The sequence below is a fragment of the Labrus mixtus genome, chromosome 15 (genome assembly GCF_963584025.1).
Source record: "Labrus mixtus chromosome 15, fLabMix1.1, whole genome shotgun sequence".
Lineage (NCBI taxonomy): Eukaryota > Metazoa > Chordata > Actinopteri > Labriformes > Labridae > Labrus > Labrus mixtus.
Window position 1 is genome coordinate 9,173,616 of NC_083626.1, and position 25,311 is coordinate 9,198,926.

The 25,311-nt window shown below is 41.5% G+C and overlaps 1 protein-coding gene across 2 annotated transcripts in view; it reads right to left on the reverse strand.

Annotated features, from left to right (window-relative positions):
* The window catches only part of LOC132990351 (keratin, type II cytoskeletal 8-like), a 232,406-nt gene extending 217,914 nt beyond the window's left edge, over positions 1-14,492 (reverse strand). The window contains exons 1-4 of one of the 2 annotated variants that reach the window (XM_061058575.1): positions 14,113-14,492; positions 13,152-13,387; positions 12,858-12,987; positions 12,554-12,682 (exon numbers count right to left, since the gene is read on the reverse strand). In XM_061058575.1, the coding sequence (XP_060914558.1) occupies positions 12,554-12,682; positions 12,858-12,987; positions 13,152-13,387; positions 14,113-14,197 (580 nt within the window). In that variant the 5' untranslated portion in view covers positions 14,198-14,492. Of the gene's footprint in view, positions 1-12,553; positions 12,683-12,842; positions 12,988-13,151; positions 13,388-14,112 lie in introns of both variants that reach the window. The other variant, XM_061058574.1, reaches the window with a different exon arrangement.
* Between the last annotated feature and the right edge of the window lie 10,819 nt (positions 14,493-25,311).

The window sequence follows — 25,311 nt, forward strand, 5'->3', positions numbered from 1 at the left end:
ACTTGTTACATTTTGGGCTCAGCATCTTGTTACATTAACGACCAGTTATTACATCTTGGGTTTTGTTACATTTTTGGGCTCTAACATGAAGAGCAGACTGTCCTGACTAGAAGTTTTCAGGAGTGCATGACTGAAACCAGCTTGTGATTCATCTTTTCTGTTTAGAGTTTTATATCTAACACAGACTGTGAAGGCTCTCCCGTCAGCAGGGTTTGCTATCGTGTTTTTAACCCTTCTGTCTCTGTGTGTGTGTGTGTGTGTGTGTGTGTGTGTGTGTGTGTGTGTGTGTGTGTGTGTGTGTGTCTGCGTGTTCTGCCACACCCGAGCAGACCTGAGCAGTCTCTCAGGTGTAGGCTCTTTAAGATCAGGCAGTCGTCCTCTCAGCTGCTCATTGCACCACGTTCTGTTGTAGTCTGCTTGTGTTAGTTTAGTTTTACACCAAACAACATGCCGCACACTGATAACCGACAAACACACCTCACTCTCTCGAGACGTTTTCACAAATGCACTCCTGAAAATATCTAGATCATTTCAGGATAGACTGCTCTGTATATCTCTCTGATTATATCCTGCTGCGTTCTCACATCAGCTCACTCTGACTCTCTGCAGAATAAAAAAACGAGGAGGCTGGAGGAGGAACTCCGGGTGAAGTCCGAGTGAAAAGAAATGTGGATGTTTGCGTTCACACATGACGCTCCTCCAGGAAATAGGAAGATTTCTACAAGTGTGAAAGCATTATCACTAAATGGTTATTATTTTTGGTAAAGGTCAGGCCTTAAGAGACACAAAATGTTATTTCAAAATAAATTTAAATTCACTGATCGCAGGAAGAGTGCGTCGCTGATGTGTTTCCTGTAGGAGGACCCGTTTGAACAAAGCTCACCCCCCCCACCCCTCCCACCCCGCCTGTAGCGTGTTAAATATGTGGCTCAAATTATTTGAAAGCTCTGACGGAGAAATGGTCATTAATCCACTTTCATACCTCTGAGTAGCATGAACATTTACTTTAACCCCCCCCCTCCAGAATCTCCCCGCCTTTATGCCTCAGTAATCTCTGTATATTTAAGGTCATTTTCTAGCCAATTACACCGGATGGATGCTTCCTCTGAATGTGATTTCCTCCTCGGATTGATGGAGAAAACCATGAATAAGCCACCTAATAGACCCCAGCACACACACACACACACATTGACACACACACTGACACACACACCTCTGTATGGAAATTTCAAACCGGATTTCAAAGACTCAATAAAAAAATATTCAACCACTTTCCCACTGACATCTTTACGTAATCAGTGAGACCCTCCTCAGCTTCCTGTTATCGACATTTATCAGCTCTGCAGAAAGAACTCGTTTTATTGGTGTTTAACTCAACGCCTCAAACCGATGCATCACATTTAAAAACATCCACATTTATCCTCAGAGATAACTTCATGACCCGCGTGATTCTGCAGCTCTGTTTGTCACATTTCTGTCCGAACCATGAGAAATATTTCGTTCTGATTCTCATCGTCTCAAAGATTTTTTTTATTTAAGGATCAAAGGCTCTCGTGTTAAAAAAAAAAAAAAAAAAAGAAGAAGCAAGTGACTGCGAGATAATAGGACGTCTAATCTAGTGACGATGTGGAGAATATGCAGATGATCTTATCCAGAGTTTAATTTAAGAGACACATACTTTTGTTTCCAGGGTGTAAAAATAGATTCAGTAGTAGATGATGAAAGAATGAAGCTTCAAAGAAATCATCGTCTGTAAGAGAAGAATCTGAGGGGGGGGTTGTGTGTCAGGGAGGAGGATGTGTGTTTAAAGGCAGCGGTGTTTGATCCTGAAGCCAGCTGAGCAGGAGGAGGAGGAGGAAGAAGAAGAAGAAGAAGAAGAAGAAGAAGAAGAAGAAGGAGAAGGAGAAGGAGAGGAAGAAGATGAGGAAGAGGAAGGAGAACAAGAAGAAGAAGAAGAAGGGACATCAGCATGAGATGCATAAAAGCTGCTGTGGAGGAACTTAGGAGGCCTGAGTAAAGTCATGATGGTGCAGAAGGAGTTTACAGAAGTTTAAAGTGTCAAATATGGAGAGAAAGTTTCATGAACAATAATCCAGATGATGACTTTATTTAGAGAGAGGACAGTGGATAGAGTCAGAAACCAGGGAGAGAGAGAGAGAGAGAGCGGAAATACTTGCCGGAAAGGAGCCACAGGTCGGATTTGAACCCGGGCGGCCTGCTTGGAGGACTACAACCTCTGTACATGGGGCACGGCTCTGTGATTTACTGCCTGACATATAAAGACAAACAACCAGCCACACTCACATTCACACCTACAGACAATTTAGAGTCAGCAGTTAACCTAACCAGCATGTGTTTGGACTGTGGGAGGAAGACGGAGAGAACCCACACATGCACGGGGAGAACATGCAAACTCCATACAGAGAGGCTCCTGTCAGACGGGGATTCAAACCAGGAACCTCCTCGCTGACCACTGAAGCCATGATGCAATAACGTAACAACAAAGTCGTTAAAAGTGACGACTCAGCATGTCAGGGATCAAGATTTTCACTTGACTTTACCTTCTTTGGTTTAACCTCTAAGTGGCCTTTCCTGCAGGATTTCCAAACACCATTAAGACAGAGAAACTAGAGGATAAATGGAGCTGTTCGGCTGCAGCACGGTCGCTCTCCAACTCTACCCCCGAGTCTCACCGGGGGCCCAATTAAAGACCCAAACAGTAAATGAACGTGTTGTTTGCAGTATTGTTTGCGCCCCGTGTTGTGATTCCTCCGTTTGTCCCGAGTCATTAATGTGCCGCCCCGAGGCTCCTGCCGTCCCCTCATGCGCCCGTCCTGCCTGTTTTTTGCTCTTTGTGCACCGCTCCCCCTTTTGTTGGCTGATCAGCTTCCCATCGGGTCGCCAGACAAGATTCTTGGCATTTGTCGGCGAAAATGAAAGGAGGATTAAGGGACGGCTACTGAACACTCCATGGCAAAGAAGTGGGCTGCTATTCTCCCATTCAAAGAATCCCCCCGCCCCCCCTCCCTCCCAGTCCAGCAGCCCCCTTTTTATATATATTTGTTTTCTCAAAGACATCATTGAGAAGTCCAGAGAGCTACAATGAAAGAAAGGAAAATCAACAAGTAGGTCAGCCCCGACAGAAATGCTAATGGACGGAGCAGAGGGGGAATAAATGGGGACAATTAGCCGCATGCTAGGCTCTCTGTACGACAATTAAACTGTAATGTGTCTTCTAAATAAAGCTCTGGAATAAGGCTTCACACGGGGCTGCATTAAGGAGCGTTTGATTTGAGGTCATTACGTAACTTCACTGAGCTTTCAGACGTCGGACATTACGACTAAAACGGAGCACGAGGTGAAAAGTTTGGGAAGAGATGCACGTCTGAAAACGCTGCAGCAGCACTTTTCATGAGTAAGAAATCAAACAGATGCATTTTTCTGTTGCAGGTTGTGCTCCACGTTTGAGTCGTTCACTTGAGGATTTTTTTATTTTTATCTTTTTACAAATTTTTTTTTTTTGCTTAAAAAAACGACTTGTTACCGTTATCCCCAATAATCAGCTGTTAGAAGAATAAAGTCGTACATGAGGATATTCTGTTCCTGCTGTCTGTGTTTCAGTTATCAAGTTTTTTTTAAACGTTTAAACCTTTATTGAAGCAGGTGAGATGACGAGGTCGATTCTTGGAAAGGCGTCCTGCACAGGTTAGCAGCAGAACGGGATTTTAAAAACGACATGAAAGAGCTCAAACGTCGGGTCAAGGAGACTCTCTTCATGTATCGACACAAATTAGAAAAAAGAAAATCTAAAACTTCACATGAAGAAACTGGAATCATTGTTTCACATTGTTCCTTAAAAAAAAAAATGTCTGAAATGATCGTTTGAGCTGCTGATTAGTTGATCGGTTATTCTTATCATCGGCCTCCCAGCGTAAAAAAAAAACAAACAGAATAAAAAAGTCAAGATAGTGTAAAACCTTGAATGAAGAGCCCGGGCCTTCATTTACACTCTCTATGAAATTAGCCTGACTTTGATTAAGACAGGCATCAATACGAGACCGTTAAATATTTAAAATAAAAAATGTGTGCCCAGCGAAGTAAACGTGTAGAATATGACGTCATCGATAAACAAGTTGAATCAAAGAACACAGATTTGTTCTCGCTCTGTGAGACCGCCGACCTCGTTTGAATCGTTTTGTAAAAGGATTTCAATTTGACACAAGAGATGAAAAAACAACAACAACAGCAAGAACAGCATGTCTCTCTCATGTTTGATTCTCCTACTCATCAGCACTAAATGCACAGAGGCCTCTTATCGAGAGAGAGCGGCCTTCATTTGTCAAAACGTGCAGCGACACCGGCTGGTGAAAGAGATCGAACCTTAAATCGTGACAGGCTTTTATTTTGAAGTTTTACATTATTTACTCAGCTGGAAAAAATAGACTTTGTTTTTTATTTGCCTGCATTGTCTGTGATTGTGAATTGTTTGTTTTAGTGATTTTTAAATTGTATATTTTTATTTATTTTTTCCTCTGTCATGATGTTTTTGATGTCTTGTGTGAAGCACTTTGAATTGCCTTGTTGTTGAAATGGACTATATAAATAAACTTGCCTTGCCTTGCATTAAAGGAGGTTGGTGCAGGATTTCTGACTTCCTGTCTGTGATGTTTCATAAATGGTGATTCATCCTCGATTAATGCGATATGTAAGGTTTCATTTACACAAGATAAAATATATTTTTTAAGCGAAATGTTGAGATGTTTTTCTTTCACTGCCGTGTGTACGATTTATTTTAAGGTTTAATTAAAAGTATGCAAGAGTTTAAATTGAATGCAGGGTCGGAAAAACACGTTGAAAACAAAGTCACACATGTGGATCCTTCACATTTGAAATATTTGTTTCAAAACAGGAAAAAAAAAAAGACATGACCGTAACGAGAATAAAGATAGACAGAAAAGTCAGCTGGCTAAATGTCCCTCAAAATACGTTTTATCATGGTAGATGTCAGATATTATCAGATGTTAGTTTCCTTACTTGTGATGCATCATCTGAGGTGATAAATTAAAAGTTTTAAACGTATGAAACTCTCACAGCATGCAAACATTCATCGTCCTCGTTAAATTGCGATCACGTGCTCGCTCTGCACTGATGATGTCATGTCTTCAAACAGACTTCACCCTCAAACCTGGCGTGTCATCGTCGGATTGTTTTGCTCCTTTTCTTCACCTGTAAGGAAACAAACGCGCGCAGCCTCCAGTTGACAGCTCTTTGTTATTCTCTGCTCCCGTGATTCTGTCACAGTGACCCAGTTTCCCCCCACAGGGATCAGGAGAGATCTTTTAATGGCGTCGCTGCCAGCCCGCAGAGCCTCATCCAAACATTAACCCCTTCAGTTTACATAAACAGAGAGAGGGGGGGGGGGAGAGAGAGGAGAGAGAGGGACAGAGAAAGAGAAAGAGATAGAGAGAGAGAGAGAAAGAGGGAGAGAGAGGGGGGAGAGAGAGAGGAGAGAGAGAGAGAGAGAGAGGAGAGAGAGAGGAGAGAGAGGAGAGAGAGAGAGGAGAGAGAAAGGGAGAGGGAGAGAGAGAGAGAGGAGAGAGAGAGAGGAGAGAGAAAGAGAGAGAGAGAGGGAGGGAGAGGAGGGAGAGGAGAGAGGGAGAGAGAGAGAGAGAGGAGAGAGAGGAGAGAGAGAGAGAGAGAGAGGGAGGGATGGAGAGGAGAGAGAGAGAGAGAGAGAGAGAGAGCTCACACCGGGAGCTTTCAAACTGAATTATATCAAAAGGATCTCTGCTGACTTTCTCTTTGGATTCAAACATCTCTGTATGAGTTCGAGGTGACCTCACTCAGATACTCCTACAGGAGAATCTGTGGGGTGCACACACACACTCTAACACACACACACACACACACACACACACACTAACACACACACACACACACACACACACAGGTCTGTTTCATGCAGTCCGGCAGGAGAGCAGCACTACACTGCAAAAAAAGGAATTTTAAGAAACTAAAAAAGGCTGGTTTCTGAAAAATATGTCTTATTTTACATCTAAATGTTTTGAAGGCACTGATAGCCTAACAGTTATGACGTGTGTACGGAGGTTAGTCATCGTCACAGCGGCCGTGGGTTCAGTTCCGACCTCAACCCTTTGCTGCATGTCGACCCCCCCCCCCCCCCTCCTCCCAACTTTTCCTGCTTCTCTTCAGCTGTCCTATCAAATAAAGGCAAAAAATAAAATAAAAATAATGTAAAAAATAAATGTTTTGAATTAGAAAAGTGTTGTTGAGGCGCCTGTAGCACATTGGTTAGCTCACACACCTCATGTACAGAGCCTAAAGTCTGCCATGACTCCTTTCCCACATCATGTCCCTACACCAATTCCCCACTCTTTCTCTCCCTGATTTCTGACTCTAAAAAAGGTCTAAAAAAGACCAAAAAGAAAAGACAGAAAAGTTAAAAAAAAAATAGATCCCAACATCAGCTCATACTGCACAAGAACTAACCAGAAACACGCTCCAGCCTGATATCTGAGCAGAGGAACAAAATTCTGGTCCTTATATTTAAAATGTAAGACCACTCAGAGAGAGCGAGGACACAAGATAAAGTTTCCTCAGAGAGGAGGAATGATTTGAATCTGTGCGACTGTTAAAAACCTGTTCCTGTCCTGAACTCCAGACTCTGTGTTGTTCATGACACACGCCGTGACTGTGAGTCAAACATGATGAGTGTTACTGAAACGTGTGAGGATGAATGAATCAGCAGAAGAAGAAGAAATTTAAAGAAGAGGACATCAGCTGACACTGAGGTGATGAATAAAAACTACATCAGGATGAAATCATCGTTAGAGAAGGCGACTGAACGCTAAGCCGTTAAAAAGGTTCTTGGACTGATTTGATTTATTTCTATTGTCACTGATTTTTTTAAACCAATAAGATTTAATTGTTGTGTACACGACCAAATGCATTATGTCCCTCTGTTGTGGTTGTGTGATGCAACAATACTGATATTTTATTTTGAGTAGCTCTCGTCTTTTCTGCTGAGTTGGAGGTCTCTCTTTCTGTTTCCTGACTCTATCCGATCTCCTGTCTCTAAAATAAAGGCGTAAAAAAAGTCCAAAATAATTCTTAAAAATAATTACTGTTGAACGTAGCGTAGCGGCCTTTTTTTGTTAGATAAATAAATAGTTTTTCTTCTTTCACTTTGATTTGTTGTTGGAATAATCTGTCAAAGTGTTAAAGGAGGAAGCAGCTCAAGAATAAAAAACTCTGGTCCTAAATGCATCCTTTTGTCTTTTTTTAAATAACCTTGGACACTGATGTGAGGTTTTTTGTATTTAGTCAGTTTTTTAACCGTTTCTTCAAACAGTTTGAAAATCTTAAAATCTTCTTCATCTTTCATTTCTCTGGTTTCATCGGGCGGTCGTTAGAAATGTTTCAAATCGATGAAGCAAGCTGATTGATTCCAGTTTGAGATTTCTCTAAATGTTTTTGTGTTTTAAATTTAACTTCTCATGTTTGTTTTCTACGTTCATAATGAAGAGGGAGAACATGAGCAGCTCTTTCATCCTTTAAAGAAAAATTAGATAAACTGTATGAGTGTTATTCAAACATCTCTCCTGTTTTTATTGTTTCTTAAATTAAATTATTGTCATCGTTTTCATATTTACTGATTGTTTCAGATGTGTTTCATCCCTGTGATACAGAGACATTTCTTTGTGTGATAACATCAATCTGTTTCTGCTTCTGAAGCATCACCTCCACATTTTCTTCAAGTTAAAACACGAGAGAGACGAAGACGACAGCTACACTTTAAATAATCTATTTGTGTCAAAACAGGATTTTTCCCTGTGTGTTTTAAATCGTTTTTTCTTCTTTTTTAAACATTGAATTACTGAAAATGTTCAGCAGTTTGATATTTGATCGGAAATATCTGATCAGAAAAACCTTCAGATGATGTAAAGAGAGAAACTCAGCAGCTGCTCTGATTGGAGGAAATATTAAAGAGAGAAAATAAAGATTTTTAGGGGATAAATTTCCTGTTTGATTAAATTAAAGAAAATATCTCTCCTATCATTAAAGTCCAGAAAAGAGCGGGAAGAGTCACAAACAAAGCAGGTTACTATAATTCTACTAAATCATCTTCTCCCCTCACATCTGTTCATATCCTGTTTTTAAAAACATTAGAAACATTTTATCCAGCTATAGAAAATCTTCCTGTTGGTGTTTTTTTTTTTTCTAAATGAAGGGAAGGTCATTATGATTTAAGTTTTTTGTAACATTCAGAGCGAGAATCAACAGAAAATAAAGATGAGCAGCTGCAGTGAAAACCTTAAAATGCAAATTAATTAATGATTACAACGTAAAACGATAAAGAAAGAAGAAATGCTTTAGAGTTGATCTGTTTATGTTCTGACTTATATTCAGGGTTTGACAGGAGAGGCAGAAATAAACCTCGAGGGCTTCATGTTCCTTTTCTGGTCGTTGATTGTTTGAAAGTGAAATGGACGAGTGTAAGCATTAGGGCGGGGAAATTCATCGAAACCGACATTCAGAACCTCTAACCGATGTAATCTCGCCCATGTCGATTATTTTGATTATTTTCAGGGCAGAGTCATGTGATGCGTCGTTTGGACACATTTTGTCTTTAGGGAAGACGACACCGAACAAAAAGAAGTCAAATGTAAACAATGCAGTTTGCAAGAAATGCAAGTTATTTATTTTCTACTGTTTAAGAGAAGTTAATTTCTACTTTCAAACTAAAATGTGTCGTTTTAATTTCAAGCGAAGCTTTGATTTCAGTTCGAAATATTCAATAAATAACCACAAAAGAGTTAATCAGATATGCACTCTTTCATTAGAAAACATATCCCAGCTTTAATAGTTGAGTTTATGTACAGTAGAGACCATGTCAGTGAAATATGAGGGCAAAAAAATAAAATAAAATAATCGTTCAGTGATCGTAATCGAGGTCAAATGTTCAATTAATCGTGATATTGATTTGAGGTTATATCACCCAGCCTCACTGTTAGCATGTCAAGAGTTTTGTTTGTTTGTTTCTGGAAAAATATTTTTTTGACTTTTGTTATTTCTTGAATGAATGACCAAAATAAAAATCATTCATTCAGCTCAATCAAACTGATGATCACTCTTTAACCTGCTCTCCTCTGAGCTGCTCGTTGGCTTTCAGCCCCCTTTGCAGTTTTTTTTTTTTTTTTTTTTTTTTTTAACATGTCCCTTAAAATGTGAGTTTTGGGTGCGAGGCGGCGGCGGCAGGAGGGGGGAGAGAGGGGAGAGAGGGGAGGTTAATCCCAGTTTAATACACTGATGCTCAGCCCAGGACCGAGGCTGTGATGATTGTGTTATCTCCAGCCAACATTTGGGTCTCCCTCAATTTCAACCCGGCAGAATAGCTGCGAGAAAGTGCAGATGGAGACGAGTGTGAGTGCGGACGCCCGGGGGGGAGAAAAAAAAAAAAGTGATATTAATAGCTGCAGCTCGAACTTCCCACACAGCCTCTGCTGCAAAGCTGCTTCCCGTCACTTCCACTGGATCTGTTTGAAGTGCTCGCTCCATCCTCACTGCACAGTGCAGAGCCTTTTTTTTTTTTCTCCTCTTTTCTTTCAAACAGATTATTCTGGACTCCAAACTGACACGGTTTCCTCCTCTGCAAGGGAGCAGCTCTCTACAGAACAGCCTTTAAAGAATGTGGTCAGGTTTTGTCTCTGATCATCTGTGAGCTCACCTCTCCTTTAAAAACAATAAAATAAAATCCACATGTGGAGACCTTTTTATGTAAAAGAAAACACATTATTTATCAAACGTTGGACACGGTTATTTTCAAAATAAAACCACAGCTTTTACAGCTTTTGGTTTAATTTGTGCAAACAATTAAGAGCTGGTTTGTTAAATAAATATAAAGCTCAACAGTTCAGACATATGCTGTAAAATTGACGCAAATGACCGGTGAGAAAAAGCAAGAAAATACAGATTACAGAGCAGGACAGTGTACTCAATGCTTACTCATTGATCATGAATCTCTTATTGTGTAATTTTTTCTGGAGTGTTTTTGAAGTGCAGTCTTGGAGCATTTTGTTATTTACTTGAATGAGTAAAATTGACTTTGTAGAATATTAAAATGTGAAGTTTGTTTAAACCTTATTTTGAACTCTCCTCTGTGGTGTTGCTTAAATAAAGATGATGTTCTTTATGTTGATGTGCATGCATTGTGTAGTCCCCCCCCCCCCCTGCTGTGTATCACTTCTGGCTCATCATGTGCACACACACACACATCATGTTATCTGATCAACAGTGACAGTAAACAGTCCTCCTCGTGCATGTGTTTGCCTCACTCACACCTCCTTCATTCATCTGCAGCACGGCTCGCCCTGACTCTCTGCCAACCCAACCAAAAAAAAAAAGAAAAACAATCCTATAAAAGCAAATGAAGTGAATATTTAAAAATACAATCTAAACAACACGAAGAGGAAAAAAAAAAAAACCTTAAAATCTCATGAATTTTCGCGCCGCAGGCTCCACACCGCGAAGTGAGCCGCTGAGAGATGAAAGTGAAAAGAAATAAAAGGCTCAATTTAATCTGCTTTAAAGCTCCTTCAACAGAATGCACGAGCCCGGGCCTGTGAGAGTGAGGGCTGATAGGGGATAAATATATTTCTTACCATGCCTCCAGGCTATTACACCCCTCTCCAACACAGACGCCTATTCAACGAGACACCGGTTTCATTACCAGCTGTAATAGGCTAAGTCTTCAAATTATTAAACGGCAGGCCGGGATGACAGAGACACACAGAGAGGCTGATCTGCTGAACAACATGAAGAGGACGACGCAGACGACGAGAGGAGTGAAGAGAACGTGGCGGTCAGGAGACACAGAAGCTGCACGCCTTCAAGAGTTCACTTCATGAGTTAGTGTGACAAACTGAACCAATCACAACAAGGCATGCAGAGTGCAGGTTTCTTCATCTCTGGATGAGACGCAGACTGACCCAGAGAGACTGATCCAAACATGCCTTTATTTAAAATAATGTTTGTCTCTTATTGTGTATAAGCTGCTAAATGTTACATATACCTGCCTTCTTGAAGCATCTCTACATGTCTTTAGACTGACACAAGGCCGCTTCACTGTGTTTCCTTGACCTGATTTTTAAATATATGTATATAGAGGATCTTTAATAAAGCCAAAAATAAAGAAATAAAGGAATGCATTTTCACAGTGTTTCACATTAATCCCCGTAAAATTCAGATTTCTCCGCAGAAAGACGAGACTTCCTGCAGGGCTGTGATCTGCACATGTGTCCCATCTCACATTAATAAATAAAAACGTGTATTATTTTATTTTGGTAATTAGAGAAAGTGTTTTATTTTATATTATTTTTGAGCTGTTTGACAGTGAGGAAGCTTTTTGTAGATTTGATTTGCTAAGAAATAGAAAGCAGAATATTAGGCCACACACGACTTTATCATTATTATTATTATTATTATTATTATTATTCTGCAATAATTTGACATTTAGTTAAATGTTTTGCAGATGTGTTTTCAATCTTTTAATCCCAAAAAACAGTTGAGCCCTTTCAAGGATAAAACATTAATTAATTCTTATTTATTTTTGTTTTATGTTGAACAACTTTCAATGCATGTCTCAGTTTTTACACTGCTACATGTTTTATGTCTTAGCTCAAATGTTAATGCTAACCCTGTTTTTATTATCTGTCTTGTGTCTTTAATTGAACTTTAATTTATTTGTATTATTTTAATTTAAAATCAGGGCATGCTAATGTGCAGAGAACTTGCTCCTAATGCTCCTCCCACTGTTTAAACATTTTTAAAATAATAATTTCATCTGAGAGAAAAAGAGCCTAAAAATTAGCATCATTTTAAAAATAGTTTTGCATCTTAAATTTGTGCACTTTGTTCAAAATGTATTTACATTTTTACTAATTTTAGTAATCATTTTTTTCTACAGGTGGAGTATAATTTCATGAATATGATTAAGTTTGCAGATTTATTTTTATTTAGCTCCTCTGTCTGTCTGAGTTTCTTCTGCTCACTTGAGGCTGCTTTCCGGTGAACTTGAGGCCGCTGTGAGGCCGCTGGCCCCGCGCTCCTGCACTGGCCCCCCATGTGTGTGATCGTGGCCCCCGTTAGGCCCCCACAGTAATTGATATTGACTGGCACATCGGTCATCTGTCAGCGCTGCTTTCAGGGGAGCGTTTAAGCAGCGCCGCAGGAGCGCGCTCCACTCCAGCAGCTCCATCATAAATAATTAAGCGGCTCCGCGTCTGCTGGGAGAGCAGCTTACCGAGGGGGAACCCGGAGAGACTAAAGGCCCGTTTAGGAACAATTTGTAGACAAATCATCGACAGTAGAGTCCAAGAAAAAGCGAGCAGCAGCTGTCAACACGTACTGCTAAAAATGAGCCGGGCTGTGTGTGTGTGTGTGTGTGTGTGTGTGTGTGTGTGTGTGTGTGTGTGTGTGTGTGTGTGTGTGTGTGTGTGTGTGTGTGTGTGTGTGTGTGTCTCTTTGGGCCTACCTTTGTCGCCGAGGATGCCGTCGATGCTGTGTTTGGTCTTCTTCTCTCCGTCCTCATCCTTTTTGTCACACTCGTCGTCCTCGTCTTTTTTTCCAAAACGCGCTCGAAGTACGCGGCTGATGGAGCTCACTGTGAAAACACGGGCAGCCTCAGTAACACAAAAAATAACTCAAATAATAACGCTGTAAATATATAAACTCCCCCCTTTATTTTTTTCAACACTATATCTGTTCTGTACGATCGAAATAAAGGAGCAGAGAAAGAGTGGATTTAATTAAAAGTGGCTTACCAGAGGAGGCCTCACCTGAAGGGACTGTGCTTCTGTCACACACGCCGTCCTTCAGCAGCTTGTCCCGGATCTCCCAGCTGAACATGCCGGGGTTGTCCCGTTTGTACTCCTCTATCCGCTTCTCCACGTCCGGCGTGGCTACCTGCTGCAGGTGGGACAGCGCGTAAAATCATTTAAAGAATGTGTAAAAGCAACCAACGAACATTTCAAAACAATCTACAATAATAAATACACCACTAAAATTCTTGATTATTTTTGTATGCTGCTTGTATCATTATTTTTTTGATCTCCCCGGCCGGTCCGGCTCACCCTGGGCTTGCTGCCTCCGATCGCTCCGGGCCGGATGGAGCCGGTCTCCTGGTATCGGCAGAGGATCTTGGACACGCAGCCGTGGGAGACCCGCAGCTGTCTGGAGATGACGCAGGGCCGGATCCCGTGGTGGGCCATCTCTACTATTTTGTGCCGGATGTGGTTGGGCAGCGGCCGGCCGTTAATGAAGACCCCTCCGAGCTGGTTGACCCGCCCCTGACCCAAAGGAGTGGACACTGAGAGAGGAGACACAAGGAGGTCACACTCAGCAGAAACGGAGCCATTTTTTAAAGCCGAAATGTATTAATTAGAAAAAAAAAATTGTGTGTGCATTTACCAAAATAAGGAGAAGGCCTGAACATGTTTTATTCTGTGCGTAATTTACGCGTAAAACGGATGAAAGCTAATTTCGATAACAGATTGTCATTAAGGGCACGAGTGGCACTTCACAGCTCCATCCGCGCCTGGAGAGGAGGTGAAGAGCCGCTTCTGTCCGTCTTCATTATTCACCACCACGATGTCCAAATATTGATGTAATCCTCTGTCTCTCCACGGAGTTTTTTTTAATGTTTGATTTGAATTTCCAGGCGCTTCCAGGACACTTGAAGAAATCCCACAATTGTCGTTACAGACCCTGTCTGGGGATTTAGACGTATTTCAAATTTGTTTGCAGAATTGTCACTTGATTGTAGTTAAGTGAAGTGCACCTAGGACCTTAAATATTTAGTTAAATGCGCTGGAATATTATTGTAACAGTTACATTTTGTAGAAGCCAAATAAAGAGTTTAAATTTGTGAGAGAGAAAACGTTAAAGCGAGTCTTTCTCGGGAAAAAAAAAATCAAAGTAGGCTGCAGTAGGCCTGTACTCCAGGCCATGGATGATTGTAAAGTATTTTTAATTTGTTCTCAAATTGTCAGCCTCTTCTCAGAGCTCCAGGCCCGGCAGGATGACTGCTCCTACCTTCCAGAGGGAATCCGGTGCGAGGGTAGTTCTGTCCGGGAGCCGGGCGCATCATCCGCGGTACCGTTCCTGGCAAAGATGACATTGTACCATTAAAAAAAATGATGAAGAAAAATTAAAACAAAAGAAAAAGAAAAAACGCGGAGGAGTCTATGTGTCCAGTTTCAGTAGTTTGGTCTCAGTGATTTGAAGGAGGGGGTTTGTTGATCCACGGGTTAGTGCTGGTGTCGGAGCAGAAAAAAGGAGATTAATGAAGAATAAGAAGACCCCAAAAAGCGGAGTGGACGCTCCTCACACTGTTAATGTGTTCACAATAAACCACTCCTCTGTCTCTGACATGAGCTTATTTAACCCGTGTCAGTGAGGGACTACTTTGACGGTCTGTGTTTCCCGGACAAGTCTGGACCAGGCGGGCTCGAGCAGAGGGAGGGGGGCGTGGGGGGTGGACGGGGGGGAGCACCGATAGGTTCTTGGGGTTTTCTCTTATTCGAGAGGGAAAAGCTCCAACAAGTTTCAGCAGCCAATGGGAGCGAAGGGATGAAGACGTACACACAAAAAAAAAAAAAAAACACAAACACACATCCCGCTCACGGTGGAAACATCACATCCGCCTGCACATCACACAGGGTGGACACACAAACAAAAACACCTGTCAAACATCATGCAACCCAATGCAATACTCTGCAACACACCGCTGTAGGCTATTGCTCAGTGTTTGTTCATACAGAATGGACAGCTTTTTATTATTTCTTAAATTGATGTCTGCAGCTGGTTGACAAACAAAACACTAAAATAAAGCAGACACTATTAGAAATGTTTTTACACCTTTAACAGATTCAGCCACTAGGCATGCCAATATTCAAATTAAATAATTAAGAATTGATTGAAAAGAAAGTTTTGAAATGCTCCTTTACTTTTTGCAAAAATTAAATTAAAGACAAGCGTGAGAAACACTCGCTGTGTTTAGCCTCTCAGATTGTGCAGCTGTGTCACTCTGATTGTTAAAATAAGGAGAGGAAATAACAATTTGGATTTGCAGAATTAAAGAAAGAAAGAAAAAAATCTATTAAAAAAGTGTTTATGAAAGATGTGAATGTTGACATTGTTAAGGATAAGAGGGGTGAAGTGAAAATGTAAGAACTGTAAAGTAGGTCAGATTAAATGTATATAATATAGATGAGGTGATATAATATTGCAGCAGCACAATAATGAAACACTTACGGACATTATGAGGGAATGTGGAGGGCCCTGGGCTCTTCTTGCTCAGACACGAGAGAAAGATCTGCAGACTGAAGTCAGGCAGGTAGGAAGACCTGCAGACTGAAGGTAGGCAGGTAGGAAGACCTGCAGACTGAAGGTAGGCAGGTAGGAAGACCTGCAGACTGAAGTCAGGCAGGTAGGAAGACCTGCAGACTGAAGTCAGGCAGGTAGGAAGATCTGCAGACTGAAGGTAGGCAGGTAGGAAGACCTGCAGACTGAAGGTAGGCAGGTAGGAAGACCTGCAGACTGAAGGTAGGCAGGTAGGAAGACCTGCAGACTGAAGTCAGGCAGGTAGGAAGATCTGCAGACTGAAGGTAGGCAGGTAGGAAGACCTGCAGACTGAAGTCAGGCAGGTAGGAAGATCTGCAAACACCTCTGCAAGCTCTTCAAGAAATAAATATGAATAGTGATGTACAGTGAACATTATGCTTTTAGGCAGTGGGGTAGTGCAGGGTATAAGCAGGTATATAGAGTACACACTCTTATTTTTCAGTCTTCATTATAGGGGGTAACCACTTTTAAATCCCCTCTGATTCACACCATTGATTGGTTGTTGAAATTAAGTAATATGCTGCAATTATTTTTTCCAAAGATGGTGAAGGGACGACCCTCTCTACTCTGTCTGTAATTGGCACACACACATTAAATATGCAAGAGGAGTCTTACAATACAGTTTATAACAGAGGCCGTTTATCCTCTGCAGGACGGGACACTAAAAGTTTAGTTGAGTATACTTGCTTCTTCAGGCATCACTACACCACTGCATGGTTTTTAGGATGTTCTCTCAATATTTTATCCTAATTCAAAAGTGTGTCAAAAGTGTTAGTACCAATTTTCATGAATCCATTCCTCTTGGTAGTTATGTTGATATATTATTTTAAAAGTTAACCATCTTAGGGCAATTCTTCTTTTAGGATCGTGAAGCTGTAATACAGATCTATATTTGGATTGGAGCCGAGTGTACAGCTATGTTGTGAGCTGAAAAGGAAAAGTGATTCTCTCAGGTTGAGGAAATGTATACTGTATGTCTTCCTTGTTCAACCGAAAGATGGTACATTTTTCTTTATAAGGCCGGACTACATGAACTGCCTCCTTATTTATGTTCTCGGCTGATTCCTGAAACTCTCAGCAGCTGTAGCCTTCGATCTCCAGGACTCCACAAACTCGGACACCGTCTTTAGTAAAAGTGTTTTTAGTGTTACTGCTTCATCATCTTGGTCTGAGCTGCAGAGCCACCTTAAACTGGAGCATTGAGTCGGCTTGGAAGATTTTAAAACCGACATAAAGGATCATTTGACGGCTGTTTACACAAGTGTCTCTGCTTCCGATTCCACCTCCAGGGACAGTGGGAGCCCCCAGTCTCTTCTAGGGACACTCAGGGCCTCCAGTCTCTGGCATTTTTATTTTAGGGGTTGCGAGCTGAACAGTTTGGAAACCCCTGGTTCTGCAGCATCATAACTACATATCTAAAGATTCTACCATTAGGTTTGTTTATTTCTGGGACTTTGAGAGGTAAATACTAAGAAGATGAAAATGGTTGAAGACACATTTACTTAACAGAATTACATTTATTTTTTCTGATGTTTCTCTAATCCGTGCTTTACTCGATAGCTTTACCTCCTCTGGTGTCTCAAAGTGAGTCATAACCCCAAAGTGTTAAGCAAGAAGTTTAAATTTAGGAGCCGACAATTTGAGAAACACTGACAAAGACTGTTCGGGCGCCGCCACCACAACCACTACTATTACTACTACTACTACTACTACTAGAACTACACTTTCAGGACAGTTTCAGTAATCTAACATGAAAGCAGCATCCGATGTGCCACAGAGTGACTCTCAGGTTACAGAGACATCAGCTGATGGTCTCAGATAGCGAGGGTGGCAGCTGATGGGTTTGTGTGGTGACAGCAGAGTCCCGTCTGTCGGACATGTCCTCCGCTGACACGCCGTGTCCTGCAGCCTGCGCATCATGTGATGGCCTGGGTGCTTGTTTTTCTCTTAATCAGTTAGATCAGGCTCGCCTTTACAAATGCCTAAAGAGAAAAGAGTCTGTGTGAGCCACATGAAAGTAGCAAGCCCCCCATTTACCACAGAATGTGTCGATTGGTTTCACTTAATTGATCTCGGTGACCAAGCCATGAATGGGCCCAGTTCAGTGAAGAGTAAAAGTTCCAGACCTGAGAGTTCCCAACAACAACAACAACAACTTTAACCTCCTTAGAAATGTTTTGAGGGACATTGGTAAAAAAAATTTTTTTTTAAATAAAAAGTGAAGCACTGACAGGAATGTGCATGTTCTCTTAAAACAGACAGAAATGTGTAAGCGGCTGAATTTATATCCACATGACATCCCTTCAAGGACTTTGGTTCTAAATGTAGCATTTGGGTGTTTTAACCTGCAAGAGGCTCCTGAGAGCAAAAGAAGGGCCCCAATTCAACTCTAAGCTCCTCCGCTCTTTGGTCAGAGTGCAAATGTTCAAGCCCTTTCTCCTAGAATTATATTCAATATAGACGTTTAACAACATGCACTCCTGCAAGTTTCTAGAAAAATTTCAGGACAGCCTGCACCTAAACTCTTCCCCTGCTCGTGGTCATTTCACTACGTGGCTGGCAGGAAAAAATTCCTGGTAAAGTCAGGTGAAAAAAATGCAGCTCGCCTCGTAAACGTCAGGAATTGTGTAGGAGTTCTGTGCACGTGTTTAAACACTACAAGGGTGCCTTTACAACAATTACTGAGATCAACGTGAAGACGCTGGTTTAGCTCAGGTGGTGGAGCAGGAGCGCCATTAACGGAGGCTACAATCGTCTCCTGGTCCTGAGTCTGAGGCTATCGCTTCAGTTTTTGCCTTTTTATCACTGCTATGTGTTACTCCATCGTAACAACAAATGAGTCCTAAAGAAGTAGCTTCATTACATGCATGTCGTTCCCCAATGACGTGATGTAAACGTCATCACACCTAACCGCTTGATCGGAGTGAATTGTCCTGAATATTCCCAGCTGTGTCCACATGACGTCAGCTCTCCCCGACTTCATGAGGGAAATTGACTAAGTGGCTGTCAGGAAACTATCTGAGTAAAGTCAGGGAGTAAAACACCCGTTCACACATGCAGCTTAACTCTAAAATATCTGTTGATTTCTGAAGTTTTTAGTTTGTGTGTAAACCCCGTAGGGAGGGTGTCATCTGGCCTTTTGATGATTTCCACACAAATGTGTTAATTTTGCAGAAGCAACACATCAACGCTGAAATTAGAAAGTTGTCATGAGATTGTATCACAGAGGCGCTTCTTTATAGCAGGTCGTACAAGGAAAAGCTTTTCAACCACAGGAGTTCCATGAAAGCCCAAAAATTAGGCCCTATCTTTCTGTGTTTGCTTTGATTATCAATCCATCCCAATGTTTTCACTGAACACCCAATCAGACTAGATTAACTGCTGTCCGTTTGCCTCCGCGTCAGACACCATGGAGGTCTCACTAAACAAGTGAAACACAAACGTTAGAGCAAAACACTAATCCAATTTCAAATGGGGGGGAATTACTCCCATACAGTTCAAACATCCATTTTTCGAGCTGTGGTGGTCTGGGGCGCTAACTGTTTAGGACAGCCATAGCCAAGCCTCAGAAATCAAGATTATGAGCGAGCATTTGCCACAGAGGCATGGTGTTTAAGCCGTCGGTTACACAGGGACTTTGGGTCTCGGCGTCCAAACAAAGCCTGGTGTATGGCCGACATGGAGGTTCAAACTTTGTCTCTTTTGCTACTTTTAGAGTTCATATGTTGGGGGGTCAAACATCACACACTTCAGCCCCACTGAAGGGGGGGGGGGGGGGGGGGGGGGTGGGGGGGGGGGGTGTGAAAAGAAAATGTATTCAAAGCGGGTACACCTCATTTCATCCCCACTTTTGTGAGGTAACTGTGTTAAGCATCACTAAAGAGAAGAGAGAGGCACATCAGTCAGACTGCGCCCGATTGAGGGACACAAAAACAAGTCCAAAATCCTCCAAATGTTGAGGTTAAAATTAGCTGGAAACATAGCTAATTTCTTATGGTTGGGTATTTTCCGCTGTTCGCGGGCGTGTTACGGCTCTGTCCAAAGCATCGCTAACTTGTTTCTTCACAGTGTTTATGACGAGAACAAGACGGGCTCACAGAGCGGCAGAGCATGGGACCTTCATGAGGCTGACGGCCACCTCCGGGATCAATGTTGCCCATTTTGTTGATCAAGCATCGCAGATCCACCATGCAAGATGCATTTCGTTTGCTGAAGGGACTTCTGAAGCGCCCATTCATCGGGCAATTCTTCACAGGAGTAAAAGTGGACAGCGTGATGATGGTGATGACGCTGAGCGGTTGAAAAACATTTCTGGTCTGCACGAGAAGCTTCTGGTACATTTGGTACAATGTTTTTATTATCCGGATGAACTCGGAGGTTTTTCCTGTTGTTTGTGACTAAAGTTGAAATTAGGACTGAACCACAGACGCAGTTAGGCTTTTTCTCTTACTCTAATCATTCTGAGAAATCACTTATCGAGTATTTCTGAAGATATATACCTCAAAGACAAGACAATGAAGGGCTAACATCCCACTGAGATTTCTAACGTTGTGTTTTTTAGCCTCCAGGGCCCTGGGCCGTGCTCCTCTGATGTGGCTAACTGTGTTAGCTTCATCTGAAAGTTAATTTAACACATTAGAACCTCAAAGAGAAAAAAGAGTCTTTAGGAAAAGGAGTAAAACGTCTTTATACGCTTGTCTGTTTTATAATGAGAACCATGGAGGATTTATGTTTCAAATAAACTGAGTCGACACCAAAATGTACTCCGGCGAGCGAGTCTCCCTCTGAACCTGGGTCGCTCAACCGTCGAGGGATTTTTAATTTCATTCAAGCAACAAGTCTGTTTGTCTTATTGATTATCAGACAGGACAGCTGAAGAGGAGAGTGTGTGTGTGTGTGTGTGTGTGTGTGTGTGTGTGTGTGTGTGTGTGTGTGTGGGGAGGGGGGGGGGGGGGAGGTAACGTGCAGCAAAAGGCCGAGGTCGGATTCGGACCCCTGGCCCCACTGCCATGAGGACTATAGCCGCCCCCACGTCCACGTCCTGTGTTTTGACGGTTACATAAATCATGAAGATGTCATGATGTAAATGTGTTTTCTGTTGGAACGGGGAAATGATTCCGCCTTTATTCTGAAAAGTTACTGATAGAAATCACACTTTACACTTTAGATTCATCTTGTAAATTAAATGTTGTTATTTAACTTTTAGAACAGATTAAAATAATAAAAGTCGAGGTAGAGGATGAATCACTGCTCGATCTACTACATTTTATTTTGGGGGCGTTTTGGACCGTGGATTGAGAAGGAAACTAGAGATTAAGCAGGGGGAATGACATGCGGGAAAGGAGCCACAGACTTGAACCAGGGCTGGCCGCTTGGAGGATTATAGCCTCCTAAATTGGGCGTGACCTCACCGCTAGGCCATCCCGCCCCCCTAAACACTAACTCTGTGAAAAGAAATCTGTGGAAGAATGGGAAACAGAAAACTTTTCATTTCAACATTTAAATACAAACTGTTGGATCCTCATGGGGCGCCGGTAGCCTAACGGACTCATGTACAGAGGCTGAAGCCCCCCCAAGCAAGCGTCCCCGGTTCAAATCCGACCTGGGGCTTCTTTCCCGCATGTCCCACTCTCTCTCTCTCTCTCTCTCTCTGATTTCTGACGTCCACTGTCCCATCTCTACAATAAAAATGAGACTTTACATTGAATCATGAATCCCAATCTGTTGGATAAAACAGACCCACTTCACTGAGATGTATCAAACTGTCTCATGTGGTCTAAAGCTACTACGAGGACTTTGAGTGGTTTCAGCAGGAAGACAAAAATCGGGCGAATAATCGTCAAAATCATGTGAAATTGAGTTTCATCGACGAGTGAGGCCGTTAAAGAAAATTGACACACGAGCCTAAAGTGAGTAAGTGCCGTTTAAAAAGCTTGAAATGTAACTGAACCGAGACATCACAGATCACAGCGGACTGTCGTCTGTGTGTGTGTGTGTGTGTGTGTGTGTGTGTGTGTGTGTGTCTGTGTTCAATGAGGTCCTTTGTACAGATATAAATGGAAAGAGGGGGACATGGAGGCCACTGAAGAGGACATTTTGTCTGACATGTCTCTGAGTCGCAGACTGAATACCGGACTTTGTTGACTTTCATGTGTTTTTTTTATATTGTAATTAACTGCAAATAAATCCTGAAGTTATAAAGTTAATCTCTGAATGGCAACAAAAAGTGGCGTCGGTGTTGTTTTGGAAAAATTAATAGAGAATTACCGCTCTTTTTTGGTTGTTTTTTTTCCTCAAAAAACCATGAGCTGTAAATATGAATGTTTGAAGCCTGAGTGAAGTCGCCCGTCTGTTCCTGCAGGGGGCGCTGGAGTCCCATCGATGGCGGTCTCCATGCTGGAAATGCTGTCTCAGTCTAACTTTCAGTCAGCAACCACAGGGAATAAAGGTCACCACCCCTGTCCCACTGGCTCCAGGTCCAGGACTCAAAGCTGATCGTTTGCTCTTACTGACATTGTTCCATTTTTTCTAGATCCTTGCTTGTGTTGTACTTACTCTCTGATGTACGTCGCTTTGGATAAAAGCGTTTGCTAAGTGAATTGTAGAATTGTAGGTGAATTCTCCTGATTATATCCTGCTGCGTTCTCACATCAGCTCACTCTGACTTTCGGCAGAATAAATACGAGGAGGATGGAGGAGAAACTCTAGAACGAAAACTTCAGGAAGGTTTTGCAATCATGAAAGCACTAATGGAGATTTATTTTTCTACGTTATTATATTAAAAAAGGGCCTTTAAAAGATATGTTTTGTACTCAGCTTCTTTCTTGTCTGTTCAGCAGCTACAGCTTCAAAATATTGAAAACAAGTTCAAACTGTTACATAGCTCCCTCGCTCAAGGTCAGTTAAGGTCATAAAAAAAAAGAAAAACAGCTCAGAGATCCGCTTACGAGATGTTCCAGCGTTGGTGGTTGTCTCCACTGACGTCGGTCTTCAGACGAGGCCGTCAGCTCAGTCGGCTCCTCTGGTGACACAACAGCTGTCAGCAGAGTTCCTCTCGAGTCAAAGTACAAATTTAACTATTTAAAAACTCTGTTAGAAGAAGAAGTTTAACTTCATTATAACCACGTTTGGAGAGACGAGAGACTCTAACGAAAGGCTTCTATCTTTTCCTTTCCTCTTGCTCTTCAGTTTTCTGTTTTTATTACACTTGATTGTAAATCAAATTTGTTTTATTTTCTGACTTGTAAAGCTTTTTTCATTTTTAGCAGCAGGACAGTGGATAGTCAGAAATCGGGGCGAGAAAGGGGGGGGGGGGAGCAAGAGGTCGGATTTGAACCCAGGCCGCCCACTTGTAGGACATCAGCCTCTGTAATTTTAACCATTACAGTATCGGCATCCCGACTTTTGTTGTTTTTAAAAAGTGCTTTGGAACATTGACTGAGGCGATCAGAAGAAAAGCACAAAATGTTATTTTCCCGTTTTGTTTTCAGGGTGATTATTTGATCACTGCAGACGTATTAAACAACGGTTAGATAACCTCGACTCACATGGTATTTCTTTCTGAACATACTTAACCCTAGAAAACTAACGCTGGGTGATCTTCATTGTGTTGCTGCTGTCTGAGTTGTCCCTGTTTTTTTGGTGATTTAAAAAAACAAGTTCCCAGCTCTATTATTTAATTATTTTAGGAATTTTTCATCATTCAACGATTTTCTCATTTTCCCCTAACTTTAGAGCCTTTTCATAGCGGTCCCACATGATACCATTTTTCTGTTTTATGAGACTTTGTATAAGGGGAAATTAAAGAAGAGTACTTAAATTTGCCATGTATTGTTGTACTTTAATATATTTTGATGGGAAGTATATTATATCTGGTAAAATATACCCGACGTTAGTGATGGTGTTACAAAACTGTTATTTAATGTTCTAGGGTTAAATTAAAAAATAAAGGAGACAGAATCAATCAATCTGAAGACGTCACTTCTGTGCGTTTGTTTTTTCTTTTTCTTAGAAACTCCAATCAGTGACGGTTTTATGAAGAATATTTCTGTCTGGGTTTTTTCCTTTTTGATCTGAATTAGTACATGGTTATATGTTTCTTTCCATGAATCATCATTTGGGAAATTCAGCCACATTTAAAAAAGCTTTCAAAGTAAGAGACCCTGACATTGTGTAAGTGTGCAACAAACCACAGACCTGGAAATAAATATAGACCCGTATCATATACCACCATCTAGTGGACAAACCCTACAATGATGAATATGTTCAGGAGGAAACGATGGAAACCTGCCCTGGATGTTTGGAGATTTTAGATTATCAATAAAGTTGTTTTTTAATCTATAAAAAACATTCAAATGTTTGTTAATAAAATGACAACAACCTAAAGAGATAATTATTTATTTTTTTTAAGCAACTCATGGAGTTGGATTCAAAATATTGTCAATTTAAAAATGATGTTACGACTCAAATGTTAACACACGATCAAATATTAAACTGATTTAAAATAAAGAGACGTCAGGAGGACTTTGAGTAGAACGATCTCAGACTTACACACACAAGGACATATTTGTAAATGGAGTCATGAATATCAGAATTTTAAACTCTGAATTGATGCTAGAAAAAATCTTTGCCATGAATCCACAGCAATAAAATTAAAGTCCTCAGCACACGATATAAGGAAATGCCTTTTTTTTTTCATGACCTTAAGTAGAAGTCAAACTCCTGCACACTGTCTGAAAATGCAGAAATACGTTGGAAACATTTCTGTACTAAAACTTATTAACATATTTCTGTATTTTCACCCAGAGCTCTCTCTTTCTGATTGTTCTGATATGACCGTGTGCTCGCCATCGATTATGGAAACATCTGATCGACTCATCTGATGATACATTTAAAAATTACTTTACGGCTCTTATTTTGAAATTAAAAAAGTAAACTCCTCGTTCTTGGTCTTGTCTTGTCTTGGTCTCACCCTGCCTCGGTCTTGGTCTTGTCTCGGTCTAGTCCTGCCTCGGTCTTGGTCTTGTCTCGGTCTAGTCCTGCCTCGGTCTTGGTCTTGTCTCGGTCTCGCCCTGCCTCAGTCTCACCCTGCCTCTGTCTCGTCTTGGTCTCAGAGCACTCTGGTCTTGGTTAGTGTGCTCTTGATTTATTGGCAACATTTTGGTTGTAGACCTGTATCAGTTTTCTCCAGATGAAAGTCTAGAACAGAACAGTTGCTCTCCTACTCAGCCGTCTTAAGAAAATGAATGTACGAACGTTTTTTGCAGATAAGTCGACGAGTCGTTGCACCTTTACTCTAGAGGTAGAAAACATCCCACACATGTTCACAATAACTTGTTGTTTATCATTGTGTCACCTTTATTTGTATTTTGTTTTTTACATACATGTTTGAACATTTCAACAGGACAAAAAAAAACTGACAACAACCACTGCATGCAGGTATGATCACCCTCCTGAAGCCAAACACAGCTCACCTGTGCTTTCAACTTTATCAAGAAAAATAACAACAATAATTTAAAAAAAAATAATGAAGCAGCAAATTGATAAAGTGCAAGTCTTCACTCTGAAGGAAGTGTTCTACGGCAGCCGTCCCCTCACTTGGCAACACACAGTGTATGGCTCTAATTTATGACGCGGCGAATCAACCACGACCTTTTCAAAGCGGATGTGGTGTTGTCTCTTTGGGCGCTTTTCCCATGGTTTCCTTTTTAAAGGCAAATTAAGTTACATTATATACACATTTTAGAAACCAACAGCACAATCTCATGTCCCAAACGGGGGGGGGGGGGGGAATTCTGCATTTTGACCCCCTCACAAACCCGTCATACAGACTGAAGCCCAGATTCCTACTCAGAGGTCAAATATGTGTCTGCAGGAACAGAACGGGAC